The 19,652-nt window shown below is 37.4% G+C and overlaps 1 protein-coding gene across 5 annotated transcripts in view; it reads right to left on the bottom strand.

Annotated features, from left to right (window-relative positions):
* Positions 1-6,819: 6,819 nt before the first annotated feature.
* LOC135220522 (FERM domain-containing protein 8-like) overlaps positions 6,820-19,652 on the bottom strand; it is a 45,958-nt gene continuing 33,125 nt past the window's right edge. For 2 of the 5 annotated variants that reach the window (XM_064257683.1, XM_064257679.1), the window contains exons 11-13: positions 12,413-12,578; positions 11,689-11,790; positions 6,820-10,886 (exon numbers count right to left, since the gene is read on the bottom strand). In XM_064257683.1, coding sequence (XP_064113753.1) covers positions 10,828-10,886; positions 11,689-11,790; positions 12,413-12,578 — 327 coding nt within the window. In that variant the 3' untranslated portion in view covers positions 6,820-10,827. The remainder of the gene's footprint in view (positions 10,887-11,688; positions 11,791-12,412; positions 12,579-19,652) is intronic. The other 3 variants (XM_064257680.1, XM_064257681.1, XM_064257682.1) reach the window with 3 other exon arrangements.

The following is a 19,652-nucleotide window of genomic DNA, read 5'->3' as shown; positions in this document are numbered from 1 at the left end:
TACGACATGATAAATTGTATTTAGGGAGAGATATTCTACCGTATATCCCTTTCTAAAATACTTATCAACCTAACACACTTATCCTTTTGGTTCTTTTGATAAAATGAGCATAAGATTAACAACCAATTTGCAATTATAAAAGTTCGCTGCTGAAAGGAGAGTGAGAGTGCAAGAAGAATCAGTTACCCAAAATCATCCCTTTAATTAGAAGGTGACGTGATAACACAGTAAATAGATTCCAGTTATCATAGCAGTTACTTTTAGCTTTACTTTTACAGGAAGTATTTTGCAATTTGTAATAAAAAAAAAAAAAAAAAAACAGAAAGAAACAGCGAAACAAAATATGTAATGATCTGATCTCATAGTCATAGCCCTGTAGTGAAAGCTTCAAAAGGCAGACGTTGTTTATCACAGAAAGAATGAATCAAATAATTTAAAAGAGTTTTTTTTATTTGCCTTTGTTGATTTAAAGAAAAATACTGTCATCCTACGAAACTTTGTGCTGAGGTTTGCAACGTAACCAACTGATCTCGTATGTATTAAATCGATTTCCGTTTGCCTATTTTCAACCACTGCTGAAAAGGAACAAAAAGTAAGGTTTAGTATCAAGAACAATGTTGCTGCAACGAAATACTCGAGGGCTGCGACAGAAGTAGAATTCTCCAGAGATTTAACAGACGATCAGAGACTTCCTATTATATGGTTCCCTATTCCTGTGCAATAACACACATTCTGCTTGGCGTTGACCAACAAAGAAACTGAAAGCAAATATATGTATATGTATGTTATCTATATATATATTAAATATATATATATATATAATATAATATATATATATATGCGTATGTATGTATGTATGTATGTGCTATAACGTGAGCATTGAAACGTTCACTTTGCGAATGAACGAGGACGAGTTTAGTCTCTTCTCGCTGGACAGATTACTAACCATTTTGCGAAATTACATAAACCTAGAGAAGGTAAATACTTTAGCATCTCCTATGACTTTAATGACATTTCTTAGATTAAAAAAATAAAAGAAAAGGGAGAATTATGTACATCACACAGAGTATTCAAAAACAAATAGAATTTACAACACAACAGTAACAAACTGTACTCTGCATTTACTTTATGGGTTGTAATCACCATGTTGACATGTTACACTGTCTTTTAGCTTCATGATGTGAGAAATGCAACCATGAATTCATTTGATTTTTAACGAGACTAAAAATAATGAAAGGGGACAAAATGATCGCTAAGACAACTGCACAAAACGAGTCACTCAAGCGATCCTCTTCATAGCAAATATACAAGAACTGTTGAGAGATTCAAATTGTATTTGCAAAAAAAATATTGATTCACCTTCAGTCGCACTGCAACTTTTTGTAGTGTATCAGTTTAAGATTCTAAATTTCATTGGGGCTAGGGGTGGGGGGTTGGGGGTAGGGGGTAGGGGTAGGGGTAGGGGTTGGGGACGAATGAACAACTTTGATATCAAAACCATTCTTCAGTGCAAATACACATTTCTATTGGTGGCTTTACTAAATTTATGTACAATTCTCATTATATTATATTTCAACAGCATGAAACATTGTGTTACACAGTGATATTATTATACTCTGTATATGTATTTATACCAGTACACAACACACTTTAGATATACTGTAGTATATATACACAAATGCTTGAGTACACACGTGCTCTCTCTCTCTCTCTCTCGTCTCTCTCTCTCTCTCTCTCATCTCTATAATATATATATATATATATATATATATATATATATATATATATATACACACACACCACACACACATCACACATATATATATATATATATATATATATATATATATATATATATATATATATATATATATATATATATATATATGACACACACAATGCGCCCGCACACACACACACACACACAATATATATATATATTACATATATATATATATATATATATATATACATCATACATATATATATATATGTATGTATATATATCTATATATATGGACTCATATATGCTACATACTTATGTGGATTGTTGCGCATGCTTTTATGGAATGTCTTAGTTTTTGCTCATGGTTCTTAAATCCGCAGTGGTTACAAAACATGACTTTTTATTTGTGCTGCAGCCAGCCTGAAACTAAGGGTTAAGCCTTCAATAGTGTGGTTCTATGCACTGTCCAACAGTAGACCCTTCGTTGAAAGTAAGTGATATCGTGTCTAGTAATTTGGCTGATTGGTTTAGCTGAATTAAGCAGGCCATATGCCATCACGGCCGTTGCCCATCATAACAACCGAGACTACGTCCTTTGCAAAGTAAGTCAATTAAAGTTCCTGTTGGAGTTCCGTAGGCGCGCACAATAGCGGTCAGTTACGAGGAACCTGTCCTGCTATAACTCAGAATCCGGATCCAGCTATAAAGTACACTCGTGTGCCCGATCTATCTTGCCGTGAGGGCTGAGGTGTGGACAGAGCCAGAAACCTGCGCTGCCACAGCTTTGGGTTGTGTGTAGCCCAACCCCAGAGATCCGCATTTTGTAGGTCTCGAGGACTTTTAGAGATAAATGACTTTACATGCCTACTGCTCGGGAAGATGTTTTGTTTTTGCCTCATGATGCGTCCCTTGCGTTCTTACTTCTAATAACTCGAGTTGTTGCAGAGTAGTGTAACAGAAAAAAAAAAAAAAAAATCAACCTCCTTCATCGATATTTAAGACTCAGACTATGAAAAGTGCAAACAAAAGTTTTCTAGTTTCATGTCTTTAGATAAAAAATTCAGTGCTACTTCATTCATTTTCCGACAAATAAAGTCGTCTAGAGGGGATTGGAAAGTTTCTTTCGGCAAACATCTCATTTTCTTTAGCATGCGTATATTAGCGTCCAACTACGATTGCTCAGTGCAGTGCACATGAATGAATGCTATTCGCAGAGTTGACAAGATTCTCCTGGAGAAATGACTGCAAGACTGGTGTAGGTAACAGTATGCCGGCCATTCATTTGAATGGACAGCGATGCGATGAAAAAAATCTCACGCCTGAGCTGTACGAAGACCTATGGATCTGAAAATCCACCTATTTCGTATTGACCCACACAAATAGCCCCCTGGCCAACCTCTAATAACGTATGCAACCGCAGAAGCCAGTCTCCAAGCGTATTCTTTTTATTATTGCTTTTATTTTTGTTTTTCATTTTACCGCGTGGCAAAGCCTCATATGAATTTGCTGTTTCTTAATATAAAAAATAAGCATGCTATCAAATGTTAGAAGTTTATACAATTTTAAAAATGAGCGATTCATCTTATAAATGATTTCTCGTGCATGAATGCGAAAGACTGGCGGTGAAGAAATTCGAGCGCCCTACTCCATCAAGTACAAAGAGTTTACGGTTTGTGGCTCCTTAATGTTGTTCCTTTATAGTTAGCCACCTACAGATGATATGCATTACCAATACCTGCGGGTTATCCGGAGAATCGTTTTGACAGAAGCGGCCTATGAAATACCCAAACTTTGGCCAGAGATGGGTGACTGGATATGTGCCACGTTCCTTTATCGTATAACTAAAGAATGACCTAAAACTATAGGTATTGCAAGCTGTCTAAGATTATCATGAATTAAATATTTTCAGAATAACTTTGTTTCATTTATCCATCATATATTTTCCCATTTTCCACAACGTGTTCCTTTAAAACATGCACGTTTTCGGTCTGACCACAATCCATCCTTCACGGTAAAATAGAACAGCTATAGACTCATCATTTGTTGAGAAATTTCTTTCAGAAACCAGGTGAAATATTTCCAGAGGATGCGGTAATCACGTTCACGTTCCAGATATAATATCAGTGACGGTGAGTTTGTTAAAGATTAAAATGGCAACTGTAAATTATTAAAAGATTAATCATATTTTACCCCAGTCTTTTCTGAACCTTTAGCGAGACCTTTTAAAAGATTACAACTTGATAAGTGATTCACACACACACACACACACACACACATATATATATATATATATATAATATATATATATATATATTATATAGATATATATATATATATATATATATATATATATATATATATATATATATCTCACAAGGGGGTCATAACATGATTAAATTATCAATAGAGGAGAAAGAAACATTGGAATACTAGATGTTTCACCGTTGCACTATGAAAGAAAATACGACAAATTTAGGAGGCGACCTTTGTCGTTTTATTGGGTCAGTCCTATAATCTCCGTAGCGTACTTGGTCAAAGGAGGATCTCGGGTGAGTGGAGGCGCTATTTCGATTCTTTAAAAAAAAAGGTGTTTATTTAAGAAACAGCTCATTATAATTCAAGTACTATCCTTAAAAACAGAAGCCTTTCCCGGTGGGAATACTCAAATCCGTTCTTAAATCGCCGTGTAAATCCCGGTCTAACTTACTGGCATCGCGTTTCCACATTTGTCTCGTTCATTTTCCTTTGAATGTTTAGATACCCCCCCTTTTTTTTTTAAAGCCTTGGGGATTTTCTTTCTAATGCAGAAATTGATAAGTATTTCATAACGAACACTTCTCGATGTGGCCTAAGTGTGTCAAAGGGTTGGATGAAGCGTTGGTGGTTCAAGACTGGAATCTGAAGCGAACAATCCTCAATTCCCTCGCGAGATAAGCTGATTAATTAATTGCCCAATTAATAACCCGTCTTAAGTTGATCGGAAAATTGGCAACGCTCGCCAAAACATACGCCACGTATCAAGGAATTTGATATAAAACCTCCTTTTCACATATCTACGTAGATTATAAAAATTTTAATCGATATTAATAATTATGATGATTCAAAAGCGAAATAAATTTCAGCGAGAGAATACGTCTGTCCTACACTATCCATTTCTTGCTTTACCTAATTATAAAGATGAATATCTGATACTGGATGATGATACGTATGGCAACGTTGAGCTCCTCACTCACTCCAATCTAAGGCTAGAATCTCTTCTTAAATTTGTTGCACTATATAGAGCATTTTTTAATACCACAAAGAATCATCACATTTGGATTATTTCTTCAGGTAGTACCTGGATGAAACAAGGAGAGACAAAGAACATTAATTCGGATTTCTGATAATCTTTTTGCAAAGTGGTATAAGATCGTATTAATCAAATAACACTGAAAAAACATGCTTATAAGAAATTGTCCTCATCAGAGTAGCAGCATAGTTTATAAAATCCCACGTATCGGCTATGATCCTTCTTTTGGGGGACAGGCAAGTAAGTAATGAATTGTTTGATTAAAAAACAATTAGATATTAGAATAAAAGAAATAAACATTCAGTTAGAAAGCTGACTTCAAGAACAATGCTCTTTTTGTGTACCTTAGTGAAAAATGACAAGGACCGATTGGTCCCGTAGTAATAAAAGTACTGTATGCAGCAACTTCCTCGAATCTGCAATCATAAAATTTAAAGAAAAATATTATTGATTTATGCCCAGGTCTACACGATGTGATACCATTCTGCGCAGGACATTCAAAAGAAGCTTTAAGAGGAAAAGTCAAGAGCATCAGAAATCTGGATTAATGTTTTTTGTCTCACCTTGTTTCATCTAAGTACCTGAGACAGCTGCTGTTCCTCACCTGAAGAGGTAAACCATATGTAACATTAGCATGTTTATATCCATCACAAAGCTTAGCGTTGTTAGTCAACAACTTCTTTGAAGTCTTTTGTTCCAGTGCTCGCAGTTACCTGGACAATGATTTATAGTGCAAAGGTGAAAGATCTCGTGCTCCATCGTTTCATTTTCCTCATCACCAAATACTCTCTTTATACACACACACAACCATATACATATACATATACATATACACAAGAGTAGAAGGCCAGCTCTCTATTATTTACAGGAGTGAATTTTGAAGATGACTGTGAATGAAAGAAAAAAGTTAGAAGCTCACACACACACACACACACACACACACACACACACACATATATAAATATATATATATATATATATATATATATATATATATATATATATATATTATATATATATTGAATATGCATTTTTGCATATCCGATGGTGATCTTATCATTGACTTCTTGTTTCAGCAAAGTATCAAGCGTGTCTCTGTCACCCACCATCCAGCATGTTTGGTGAGAAAGACACACTTGACACTTCGCTGAAACAAGAAGTTAGTGATAAAATCAACGTCTATGTAGATAACTTAAAAAATGCAAAAAATAAATATTCGACACTACAAAATGAGGGACGATGTATCATGCAGTCGTCATGCATTCATTAGTACAGAAGCATGTATTTATACAAGGTTATTTGTATAGAATTCAGGCATCATATGCTTAAATAGATTTAAAAAGAAATAAAAGATTCCGTATTAAAAATGACTGCTTATCGGTGATATTTCCTATTAATACATATTGTGCTTCTTTCACAAATGGCATTCTTCCTTTTCAGTTTCCGCAGTGTTCGACTATGAAATTTCAGAATAATTTTCAAAATGCTTTCTTTCACACAAACACACAAGCGCGTGCGCATATATATATATATATATATATATATATATATATATATATATATATATATATATATATATATATATATATAGATAGATAGATAAATATATATATATATATATATATATATATATATATATATATATATAGATATATATATATATAGTATATATATATCATATACTATCATATATATATATATATATATATATATATATATATATATATATATATATATATATATATATATATATATATATATATAGGTATATATATATATATATATATATATGAATACTTGACCACGAAACATAAATAACGTGATGGCATGTAAAAATAAAGGTAATGTCACTGAGGAAAATGAAAAAGCGAGAACTGCCCTTTGCCCTTAAGCAAAGGGTCGCTAAGACAGAAAGATCTCGGCAGTTCTCGCTTTTTCATTTTCCTCAGTGACATTACCTTTATTTACAGATGTATATGTATATGTATGTTTGCATGTATGTATGTATTTGTGTAAGTACAGCCATAAAAGTGAGAAATACGCATATAATTATATGCAATGTAATGCAATAATTCACGTCATCTTTACCTAAATGCGAAGTTCATAGCTTTTATTTCCTTCTATCTGTGTTTTATTGACACGAGACAAGTTACAACTTTATTTGCTTTGTGTGACCAGTCATTTATTTATTTATTTTTTTTTGTGACTAACTTAAGAGTATTCTGACACAATAGATAGCGGTTCATCGGCACACGCGCCTTTGTGAGCCAAAGAATATAGAACTAATATCACCCTGACGTGTGTTAGCTATTTTGGACATGGTACAGAGAAGTAATGTTTGTTGTAGTACAAGAAGTCAGTCATCTGTTGGGTAAACATAACAAAAAAAATGCAATATTGTACTGGAAGTTCTCTATTAACAAACTATGTACTTGTACGCCGAAGTATCACATGTGCCTCCGAATACAGGCCGAAACGCTTCGATCAGATTGGATGACTCTTAGTCAGTGAACAGAGAGGCAGGTCCATAAATAGAAATATGGCGTGACTGGTATGAATACATTTGGCTAACTGATGATAAAAGATGCGGCCCATTCTACCTAAAAAGCCAAATTCTCCAGTTTTTCAGTCATTTTTCCAATCTAGGCCAAAGTAACATCATAATGATCCTAACTTTATGGACCTTCAAGATTTATCGTATTTCCTTCCCACTTTTAGAGCTCGAATTACATCTGCCCTCAGATTGCACTATCCTAAAATGGCTCCGCTCACCTAGTTCATTTGTATCCTATAGCACCCAACCCAATATTCGTGTGATTACAACACGTTTTTTGCAGATGGAGTCTTTAGCAGGTATACAGCGTGCCATGCAAAGGTTAAAAAAAAGAAAATCCTATGAATATGGGAGCGCTCGGCTGGGAATTTCATTTTGCCGACCCGTCAAATTTTGATGAAAGGCAAACAGTTTTATGGTGAGATTTTCAGTGCGTGTGTGGAAAAGCGCTTGGGTACTGGCCAAACCAAAGCTTAGAGTCTGAACAATCCAGCATCACACGACGTAAAGATTAGTTAACCAAGCGAATAGAAATTTGTAATAGTGAGGCTTACAGAATAAAAGAGTGGAAGGATTTAAAAAATTAAGCTGCATCGAAGTATCAGCTAGTTGCCATTTTAACTACAGCAACTACAACAAGAACAACAATAACAACAACAATAATAATAGTAATAAAAAAAAATAATAATATATTGGTAGTAACCCTTCATTTAAGCATATTTTATTGAATTTAATTCCAGCTACATTGCCATTCAGCTTAAAGTAATCTTTTTATAATCTTCTGATGCCGTCTTTTTCTTCTATGGGAAGGCTGAAGATAAGATGTCCTAATTCCTCTGCTGCTTCCTCTGCCATTTCTGGTTTTTCTCCTGACGTTTCATTCCTCCTAGGAACATCTCCTGAGATCTGATTCCTTTGAGAGTCTGTGTTGGAATGACTCCGTTTGTGTGTGACGTTGGGAGAGGAAGCAGCGGAGGATTAGGACATCTTATCTTTAGCCTTCCAAAAGTAGAAAAAGACAACATCAGAAGTTTAGAAAAAGATAACTTTAAGCTGCATGGGACTGTAGCAGGAATAATAATAATAATAATAATAATAATAATAATAATAATAATAATAATAATAATAATAATAATAATTGTTCCAGTTCTCTCTCGAGTCTTAAGACCACACTCCTGGTTGATTTGCAAGTCATCTTGCACTAATTAATAGAAAACATAAAACAATTGACTTTCGAGACAGTTATGTTTTAAAAGTGTGTGAGAGAGAGAGAGAGAGAGAGAGAGAGAGAGAGAGAGAGAGAGAGAGAGAGAGAGAGAGAGAGAGAGAGAGAGAGAGAGAGAGAGAGAGAGAGAGAGAGATATCATATTTCAATGAAAGAATGTAAAAAATGTTACATGTGGTGTTTTAAATTTAAACTGTGGCCTCAGTATTGTTGGCAGATGTTGACATGCATGCTATGCGCATAAGACATCATGGATATCAAAATAAGCCATCCTCTGGGAGCCTATGTCATTAGGAGTTTATACAGAACTGAACATACATAAGTAACTGCTGAAACCTTGTTACAAAATTAAGAAACGTATGTTAGGTTTAGATACCCAAATAACCTTTCCACATGTAAATTTTCGTCTTGTTGTGAAGGCTTTAACCCTTGAAAATAGTCCTTACTGTTTGATTTCTTATATAGTCTCTTACTAACATTGCTTGACTCATTAATTGCTTTTACCTCTAAACAACTTTTATTTTCAGTTATGACATCAAATTTCGATATTTATAAAAATATTTGGAGATAATGATACAGCCCCGGTACGGTGTTCTTTAGTTCTATCAACTGTTAAGAAAAATTAATGTATTTATTTTCAGCGCTACCCATAGAGTTTTGGTTGGCTTGACATTTGCCAGAATTCAGATGGGAAAGAGCAGTGAAAGTATTGCTCGAACTGAAAAGGATATCAGAGGAAAACGATGTGAATAGAGAACTGCAGAGCAAGTCTCCATTTTATGTGCGGAGATTGAAAATAGACTGAACATAGTTTTCCTTGAGAACACCGATTCTTTATTCCTTAACTCCTCTCCGGTTGTGACTACTGTTTTCTCTATGGGCTTAGGGAGTGAAGTAAATTAGAGTACTTGTCTCGCCAAGGCACACAGAAAAAAAAGCCATACTAAGTTAAAAAACCTGGGATTTGATACTTACTGCCACTGATATAAGAAAAGAAACCATGTGGCCCTCAAAAGAGACGCTCTAGCATTTTGGTATATTCAAGAAACAGATCTCAGACTGATTTAGATGAATCTATGAGACTAAATCCCGACCAAATGTCAAGCCAGTACAAATGCGAAGAAATGACATCAGGACGAAACCGAAGCATTTATCCCCTAACCAAAAATTGCCGATACAAATGCAACGACCCAGACGACCACTAGATTGGACTGAATCCCAGGACAGCCCAGTTACTCTAATTTCACGAGAAAATTTTAGAGATTGTGTGATTATTCACGATGGTGTGAATCCTTTTGATAAATGTAAAATTCCCACTGGGATGATAATGATGTCAGTGCCAAAGATTATGATTTCACTATCTAGAAGATGATGATGGAGAACTCTAAGATGAAGAATAGGTAGCGTTTATGAATGTAATGCCATCACAATGATAATGATGATGATGAGGATGATGATGATGATGCTGACGATGATGAGACAGGAGGATGCAAATGATATGATGTTCATCATTCGGTTAGTGATGGTAATGAATTGCTTGCTGATGATGGTGAAGTCAATTACCGGTAGAGAAGTACAAAAATGAAGATTGCAAATGTTGCAGTGAAGAGAGGAGAGGAGAGAGGGAAACGATGTCAAATAGATCTCAAGAAATGCTGACTCGAATTCAAGGTGGTGCACTGTCACAAAAATAAAAATGACGAGAAATATTTTGAAAGGAAGGAAACGTGAGTGTTTAGGTGAAATGTCAACAAGCTTTTAAACTTTGACAATTAGTTCTTGGTGTTTTCTTCGAATATTGACCTCGAAGTCATAAGCCACAAACAGAGCATGAAGCCAAATCATGCATGACAGAGAGCGAATGACCGAGTAGCTACAGTGAGGTGAGTAGCGTGACTCCATCACGAATTGAGAAGGGGCGTGGATTCTGGCGCAGGCGTCGTCCATGAGGTGGTAGATTCCGAGTTAGGCACCTGGGGCTTGGGCTTGGTTGAGGCAGAGGTGGCGGGTCACACAAAGTCAATGGCATCTACTCATCTGCTAAACTGCCAGGAACCCATGGTCCCAACACAGCGACCTGCCAGGACAGATGCTAAACTTCAGTGATGTCTTTTGCTAAGGGGCCAAAAGCCTATGCACATTTTCTTCTTACAGCGAAAAATTTGTGTACACTATAGATAGTAAAGGTAATCATCAAGCTCAGAGGAAGCTGTCATTTCCATGCGTGATGGACATGGCAACAAACATCGTGACCGAGACCATAGGAAAGATACAATAAGACTAAGAACTTTTTTTGCGAGGAAATCTTCATTCATAACAGACAGAAAATTCTACAAGCAATGTGTCTAAGTCTTAACCTGAATAGAATTAAACATCATATTTGTATATGCTACAATGCTCCAGGAAAAGACGTTGTGAGTTACGGGAGGATGATCACATATGAATATGTAAATTATTCATAGACACCATTTTATTTCAGAAAGACGATAGGCTAATCCTGGCAACCCAACATGATGAAAGATTTGTTTCTTCAACAGTGAAGTCTGGAGCATTAAACTATATTGCAAAAAAGTAACTGTTACAGGTACATGATCCTACCAAGTAGAAAAAATGATTACCTCTTTTTCCATCCTATCTCATACTTTAACTAGAAGTATTCTGTCTCTGTGGACTTTAAGCTTTCTACTGGAATAACTCCGTCCGTCTCATATCTTGCAACAATAGCATTAGAAAGGTAATGATTTCGTTTGAAAAATTTTTGTTCATTTTACTCCCATCTTTTAGATGATGAGCAAATTAAAATAAATTGTGATAATGTATTCAGTTTTTGCACGAAACTTCAGTCATATTGCTTTTTATTCTTTAGATTTTTCTGTTGCGTCAAAGGGACTTACCATCTTCGGTGAAAGTAGCTAAAGAGAGCCTATGCAATTTGTTACAGAGAACGGACCCCGGCACTTCCTTCCGAGAGACCGTCGACAGGGGCACCAAAACATCTAGAGAAGAAAATTGTATTTAGTCCGGTATTGATTGTAGGTCTTTCTGTTATTCCTATACTGATTACTAACCTAAAATGTGAGAGCAAAACAACGAAAACTTTTAAATATGAAGCACAACAGAAAGGGAAAATCTGAGGAAGTTACCAAACAACTTGATGAGAAATAAAGAAAAAAAGATGCAAAAGTAGGATGAGGTTATAAAAATATTGTGGGAAATGGATTGACATAACACATTAACAATGCCATATCAAAGAAGGTGGAAGTTTCTTCTACTGATGTGATCTAATAAGCCTACTTTTCCTAAATCTCCCTCCTCAATCTTCCCTGCAATTAGATACATCTGCATTGCAGTGAATAAAGAATTAGGCATATTGCTCAGTGGCGTTATGCACTCAGTGAAAATGATTTTAATGGAATGGCTAACTGATATACCATATTTATGATAATCAGCTCAGCCTATCAGCACAGCTGAATTTGGTTACAAAATCTGTTATTAGTGACATGTTAATTTAACCTTGATATTGTTAATGACACATTTTCTCACTATAGTGCAAATAAAATGCACACCATTAATACAACTTAAACTACTGTAACTCCTTTCAATTAATTACCAACATACTTAAAGACCAAACCAATGGGGCAGGAGAGCTAATGTGGGCCATATTCATACCGTCTATTTCAGTGCCTTGGTCCAGCATATGTCCCTCTAGGTCATCTGGGTACTGAGCTGCCCGACGCTTCAGCTCCTCAACGAAAGTGCTGATCAACGCATCCATCATAATTGCCTGGAAATAAATGGCAATTAACATGAGCTTTTGGAGAACACAAGAGATTTTCTTTCTGAGATGATCCCTTTTCCCCAGATGTCACATTCCTATTTCCACTAAGATCTAATCACTTGTTGTCAATCAGAAGGTTCACCTTTTGCCTAATCCTACTAAAAAAAAGAAAAGAAAAAAGAAAAAAAAAGACCAAAACTAATAAGAACAACCTCTTTTGAAGATATAATAAATGGTGCTACTTGCAGGCAGCTTTGCCAAAGAGGTCAGTTGCATGGACATTTCTGCACTTCTTAAATCTGGGTTATAACGTTCCCATCTGTTTTAGTTCCCTTTATTAACTGCATTAAGAGGCCTTTTCTATCTTATTAATCATTTGTTCCCTTTGGTCTCTACCTGCTTAGCTGCCAAATGTCTTGAATATTTCATGACTTCAGTCTTCGCCTACCATTTCTGAGTAGATATGAAGGGGAGTCTGAAAATGGAACTCAATGGTTTTGCTAAACTACTCTTACTTCCATTACTATTAACACTACTGATACCAACAATCATATAATAATAGTTACTAATAATAATAATATTTCGTATGAAGACCATATTTCAAACGATGGCAGATTGTAGATTGTATGAAAACTGTTAGAAGTTCTTATACTTTTTCTCATGTTTTTATAGTTCTTTCCAATAGGCAAATGCAGCCAAGGGAGAGAGAGAGAGAGAGAGAGAGAGAGAGAGAGAGAGAGAGAGAGAGAGAGAGAGAGAGAGAGAGAGAGAGAGAGAGAGAGATTAGAAACTCGTAACTGGTGATGGATGAAGGATTTTTCTCTGAAGCATACCATTCGAATCCAGTTTAAGAACTGGGCCAGAAAGGAAAAGTTTTAGTGAGAGATAAAGTGTATAGAAGAAAGTCCCAGTAAGTAGGAGAGCGTGGGAAGGAAAGGATAAATTTAGAGTTGAAGAAAAAGTTTGGGATGTGATGAATGATGGGATTTTACTTATACACAGGATGGCTGTATGCCATCAGATATGCTCACTTGAGAGTGGCTAAGGTGTGTTGCTCTTCTCTGACCGCTCGCAAAGGCCTTGAGAAGAGGAACAGGGATGGGATAATTAAGTGGGGCAGCTGGTGTTCGGATCGAACATCAGGTGCTTAGGTTTAAAGGTTGGGATGAGGTGGGGTTGTATGTGGTGTCTCTCTGTTTACAGGTTTCCCTGTGATAAGTTAAAAGAGAATGATGATTCCATCTATTGTGAGTGTAATTGAGGTTTCACTTACTTTGGGAACTCGATTGGCACTGTTTGGGCTGCCTGAAGGGGAAGGAGAAAGATGGGTTTGGGAAGGAGGGCTGTCAACCTTAGAGGTGGACGAGGGGTTGAGATTGGAAGGAAGGGGAGCGGAAGGTCCTGAAGTGCTTGGTACTGCTTCTCTGGGCGTCAGCTTTGCAGCTTTGACCTAGTTATTCCAACTTCTTCATTAGGTTTTGGAATGTGATTTGAAGGTCTTGTAGGTGGTATGGATTGAGAATTGTTCATGATTTTCTCGATTATTTTAAGTCGAAACTTGCATTTTTTGTGTTCCATGCATGATGTTGGAGAGAACAGTTGCGGCATTTGCTTTCAACTTGTTCTCCTCTTTTGAAGCCATCTAGGCATTGCTTGGTTGGGTGAGTTTTGCTCCATATGCCACACCTTTCTGTGGCTGTGCAGCAGCTGCTGTGGTGTTCAAATTTGTGGCACTTGAAGCATCGGAGTGGCTCTCAAATGAAGGCTTCAGAGGGGACTGATCCCCATATACCGAGGGAAACTTGTTTGGGATTTCTCCTTGAAAGGTGGCAATGACTTTCCTTGTAGGAATCGTGGTTTCTCCATCTTTTTGCATCTACTATATTTTCTAGTTGTAGAATGGGGTCAAGAGGCATAATAGTGGGATATCTGCAAATGACTGCTTCTTGATTTTCTCTGATGTGTCTAGCAGTGTAAGAACGACATTCCCACGAAGAATCTCGTCTGTGTCTCTGCTGTTTGGGGTAATAATCATATCACCCACAAGATTTGGTTTAACAGACATTTTAAGGGTTGGATTTTATTTCTCAAATCTTGCTACTTCAGCATTGGAGGCTTTGTATTTTGGAAGAGGTGAAACGGTTTTTGTTGTGACAAGCTTGGCGGTGAGAGGGGTTGTTTCTTTTTGAAATATTTTCCTGAAAGCTATCTTCTTTTGAACAGTGGTCCAACCTTCAGGATTGAACACAGAAAATAGTGCTTGTCATTTCAGCGTTTCCATTGTTTGAACTGGTTTCAATACATGTTTTTTTTCTCATCAGGCATGTCTTGATGGGAGTTTTCTTCACTGGAAACAGTATATGTGGATATATTATCCTCTTCAGGGATGGTTGGTGGTTGATAGGGGATGTTCTCTTCAGGAGGGGTTGATGCTTGCTCGGCATCTGAAATTTCTGGACTCCATCTATTTTCTTGAAGAATTTCTTTCCTTCATGGGTACTTGGTGCACTATAGTTAAAGTGACCTCGCTTGGAAGTTTTAATCCATTGATCGAGCTTCTACAATGGCTTCTGATCCATAATCGGAACTGAAAACTGAGCCAAGGGATAAAAGCTTATCGTATTTATACCCACAGACTGGCTTGCAGAATTTTCAAGAGTTTTTAGACGGGTTTCCGTGAACAGGGAAGCCTTCCTATTGGCTGGGAAGAAGCTGATTCATCCAGGAGAGTCTGGCTGAGTGCTTACTGACTGATGTCTGGTCCTGGGAGTCTAGACTTAGGGCATACTGATGGTGGTTGGAAGACGGGACTCCTGGGTCACATCCAGTGACAATTTCCACAAAAGGATGGCGAGAGCCATCTTGTAGTTGAGGTGGCAGTGAGAGAAATGAAGGATGTGCCAAAAGACTTTGGCAAGGTATTTTCATTTGCTGGACATATTTAACAGCCACCTTTGTCCTGATTTGCCAAGAGGATTATTTTCAGAAACTCAGATACATACTTGGCGATCCATCCAAGTTTTGCTGCTTCATGTGGAACCCTGTTGATGCCATTAGGAAAGAGGCCAGCCAAACAATCATGACAGTACGTAAGAACCCACAAAGCCAACTGCTCTCTTTGTCCCATAATCAGCCAGTAACTGACTCTAACCTACCAACTGGCCAAAACTTTCAATAAGATTTTGAGTCCTAACGTTCCTGGTGAAGCCTGCAATGCTTTGTCTGTAAGTTTCTTGACAGGTCTCAAGCTACGCTGTCCCAGGGTACCAACGCATAATTAGACATGGAGAGTCTCTTCACCAACATACCCACTACTCCAAGCAGTGCACTCTACGTAGGACTTACCGGACCTGGCACTAGCCAATCAGCATCTACAGCACTCAGCTAGAATCTCCTGGATGAAACAGTCTGCTCTCAGCCAATATCAAGAACCCCCTAGTCTTGGAGGCAAATTGAAAATGATAGAAAGAACTAATGAAATGATAAGGAAAATAAATGAACTTTGGACAGCATTTATATAATCTACCTGCTGCTATAGAAAATCTATTAGGGAGATGGAGACTTTGCAATTTGAACTCGATGATATCTTGACGGCCATTACTTTTAATAATAATAATAATAATGATATTTTGGAAGAAGACCCTCTTTTAAACAAATTCTGTTGAATAAAATGGCAGAATTATATATTATCTTTTCTATTTTTCTTACTACTCGCTTTTCTGGCTCAGCGATATTTCGCAATAATTGTCCAATATTCATATTAGGGATAATGCTGAAAGTGGTATTTTATTCAGAACAGGCTTTATTAATCAAAGACTGGTATTATCAGTATACTGGTATTATCAGAATACTGGTATATGGGAAGGCGTTCCTCCGGTTCAGATCAAGCAGGGGTCATTGTCGGTGTTGGTATCATTCCATAAGAGAGGTCAATGTCAGGGCAGGGTCGTCTCTGGTATTACTGCTGGTATGGCTCTGGCTTATCGCGATGTTTCAACCTTCTCGTAGGTCAGAGCTATACCAGCAGTAATACCACCTTAATACCAGAGACGACCCCGGCCTGACATTGACCTCTCTTATGGAATGATACCAACACCGACAATGACCCCTGCTTGATCTGAACCGGAGGAACGCCTTCCCATATACCAGTATTCTGATAATACCAGTATACTGATAATACCAGTCTTTGATTAATAAAGCCTGTTCTGAATAAAATACCACTTTCAGCATTATCCCTAATATGAATATTGGACAATTATTGCGAAGTATCGCTGAGCAAGAAAAGCGAGTAATAAGAAAAATAGAAAAGATAATATATAAGATTAATTCACTTAATTCTGCCATTTCATTCAACAGAATAATAATAATTATAATAAAATGTGGCGCCGTGGCAGAGTGCGTTAGGTCGTCAATGGACTGGTTAAGCAACATTGGGGCTGGTCAGTTTTTGGATGGGTGACCGCTCTCCTCGGTGTTGATTCCTTGGGAAAGGATCTTTACCATAATTTCCTCAGTCTACTCAGCTGTAAATGAGTATCTATTCCCGATGGGGTAGGGTCCAGCTACATCAGAAGCAACCCAACGAAGAGAGGATATAGAGGAAGGTTTGTCAACATCTGGAATGAGAGGAATAACACCCCCCAAACAGAGCAGAGGCTGGCAGACCAAGTAAGGGACATAAAGAAAAAGAACCTGCTCTCCCAACAGAAAGAGAGGAACTTGAAAGGGAAATGACACATAGCAAAGAATTACAAGAAGACAGACTAAGTGACGATGCCACAGAAGATGAGAGGGATGATGAGGTATCAAACAACGACACACGAAGAAACACTGACGAAGTAACAGAGAGGACAGAATGGGTAGAAAAGATCAGACAATGGATAGAGCCAGATACAGAGAGAACAAAGATTCCCTCCATGAAAGCCTACAACACCAAGAAATTAAGGGAGAAAACAAGTGAGGTCAATGAAATAATGAGAATAATACACATCACCAGTATCACAGAAACAAATAACTTGGCATATGCATGAGCAAGATTAATAGCAGAACTGATGAGGATATGAACACCAACACCACCAGCACAACCAACCCAACAGAAACCAAAACAGCAACCGCCTTGGAAAAGGCGCCTGGAAAAGCAAATCATGGTGATGAGATCTGACTTGAGCAAACTGAAAGAGATGACAGAAAAAAGGCCAAGAAGCAAGAAAACAAAGAAGGAACTGAACGAGAAATACAAAGTACAGGAGATGGGACTAAACAACACAATAGAAGATGTAAAACAGAGGCTTAAGGCCAAAGTACATAAGATCCAACGGTACATGAACAGGAATAAGGGATACCAACAGAACAAACATGGCAGAAGAAACAGGGAGAATAAAACAAAGATTCACTGACATCACGACAGACACAATCCAACTGGAAATCCCCAGGTCACAATGAAATCCATGGATACTGGCTCAAAAACTTCAAGGCCCTACACCCACGAATAGCAGAACAACTCCAGCATTGTATCACAAAACACCATGCTCCCAAATGGAAGACCACAGGAAGAACATCCTTAGTACAGAAAGACAAGAGTAAGGGAAATATAGCCAGTAACTACAGGCCTATCACCTGCCTACCAATAATGTGGAAGTTACTAACAGGTATCATCAGTGAAAGGCTATACAACTACCTAGAAGATACAAACACCATTCCCCACCAACAGAAAGGCTGCAGAAGGAAGTGTAGGGGCACAAAATGGTAATGAAGAACAGTAGGAGAAGGAAAACCAATCTAAGCATGGCATGGATTGACTATAAGAAAGCCTTCGACATGATACCGCACACATGGCTAATAAAATGCCTGAAAATATATGGGGCAGAGGAAAACACCATCAGCTTCCTCAAAAATACAATGCGCAACTGGAATACAATACTTACAAGCTCAGGAATAAGACTAGAGGGATCTTCCAGGGCGACTCACTGTCCCCACTATTCTTCATAGTAGCCATGATTCCCATGACAAAAGTACTGCAGAAGATGGATGCTGGGTAACTCAAGAAAAGAGGCAACAGAATTAACCATCTGATGTTCAAGGACGACATCAAGCTGTATGGTAAGAGCATCAAGGAAATAGATACCCTAATCCAAACTGTAAGGATTGTATCTGGGGACATCAGGATGGAGTTTGGAATAGAAAAATGTGACTTAGTCAACATACAAAAAGGGGAAAGTAACAAGGACTGAAGGGATAAAGCTACCAGATGGGAGCAACATCAAACACATAGATGAGACAGGATACAAATACCTGGGAATAATGGAAGGAGGGGATATAAAACACCAAGAGATGAAGGAAACGATCAGAAAAAGAATATATGCAGAGACTCCAGGCGATACTCAAGTCAAAACTCAACGCTGAAAATATGATAAAAGCCATAAACACATGGGCAGTGCTAGTAATCAGATACAGCTCAGGAATAGTGGAATGGACGAAGGCAGAACTCCACAGCATAGGCCAGAAAACTAAGAAACATATTATGACAATACACAAAGCACTACACCCAAGAGCAAATATGGACAGACTATACATAACACGAAAGGAAGGCGGGAGAGGACTTCTAAGCATAGAGGACTGTATCAAAATCGAGAACAGAACACTGGGGCAATATCTGAAAACCAGCGAAAAGGAGTGGCTCAAGAGTGCATGGGAAGAAGGACTGATAAAAGTAGATGAAGACCCAGAAATATACAGAGACAGAATGTCAAACAGAACAGAGGAATGGCACAACAAACCAATGCACGGACAATACATGAGACAGACTAAAGAACTAGCCAGCGATGAAACATGGCAATGGCTACAGAGGTGGGAGCTCAGGAAGGAAACTGAAGGGATGATAACAGGCCCTAAGAACTAGATATATTCAAAGAATGATAGATGGAAATAACATCTCTCCCATATGTAGGAAGTGCAATACAAAAAAATGAGACCATAAACCACATAGCAAGCGAATGTCCGGCACTTGCACAGAACCAGTACAAAAAGAGGCATGATTCAGTGGCAAAAACCCTCCACTGGAGCTTGTGCAAGAAACACTAG

Source organism: Macrobrachium nipponense, chromosome 2, assembly GCF_015104395.2.
Source record: "Macrobrachium nipponense isolate FS-2020 chromosome 2, ASM1510439v2, whole genome shotgun sequence".
In the NCBI taxonomy this organism is placed as follows: domain Eukaryota; kingdom Metazoa; phylum Arthropoda; class Malacostraca; order Decapoda; family Palaemonidae; genus Macrobrachium; species Macrobrachium nipponense.
Note: the sequence above shows the minus strand (reverse complement) of the source record. Positions and strands in the feature narration are given on the sequence as shown.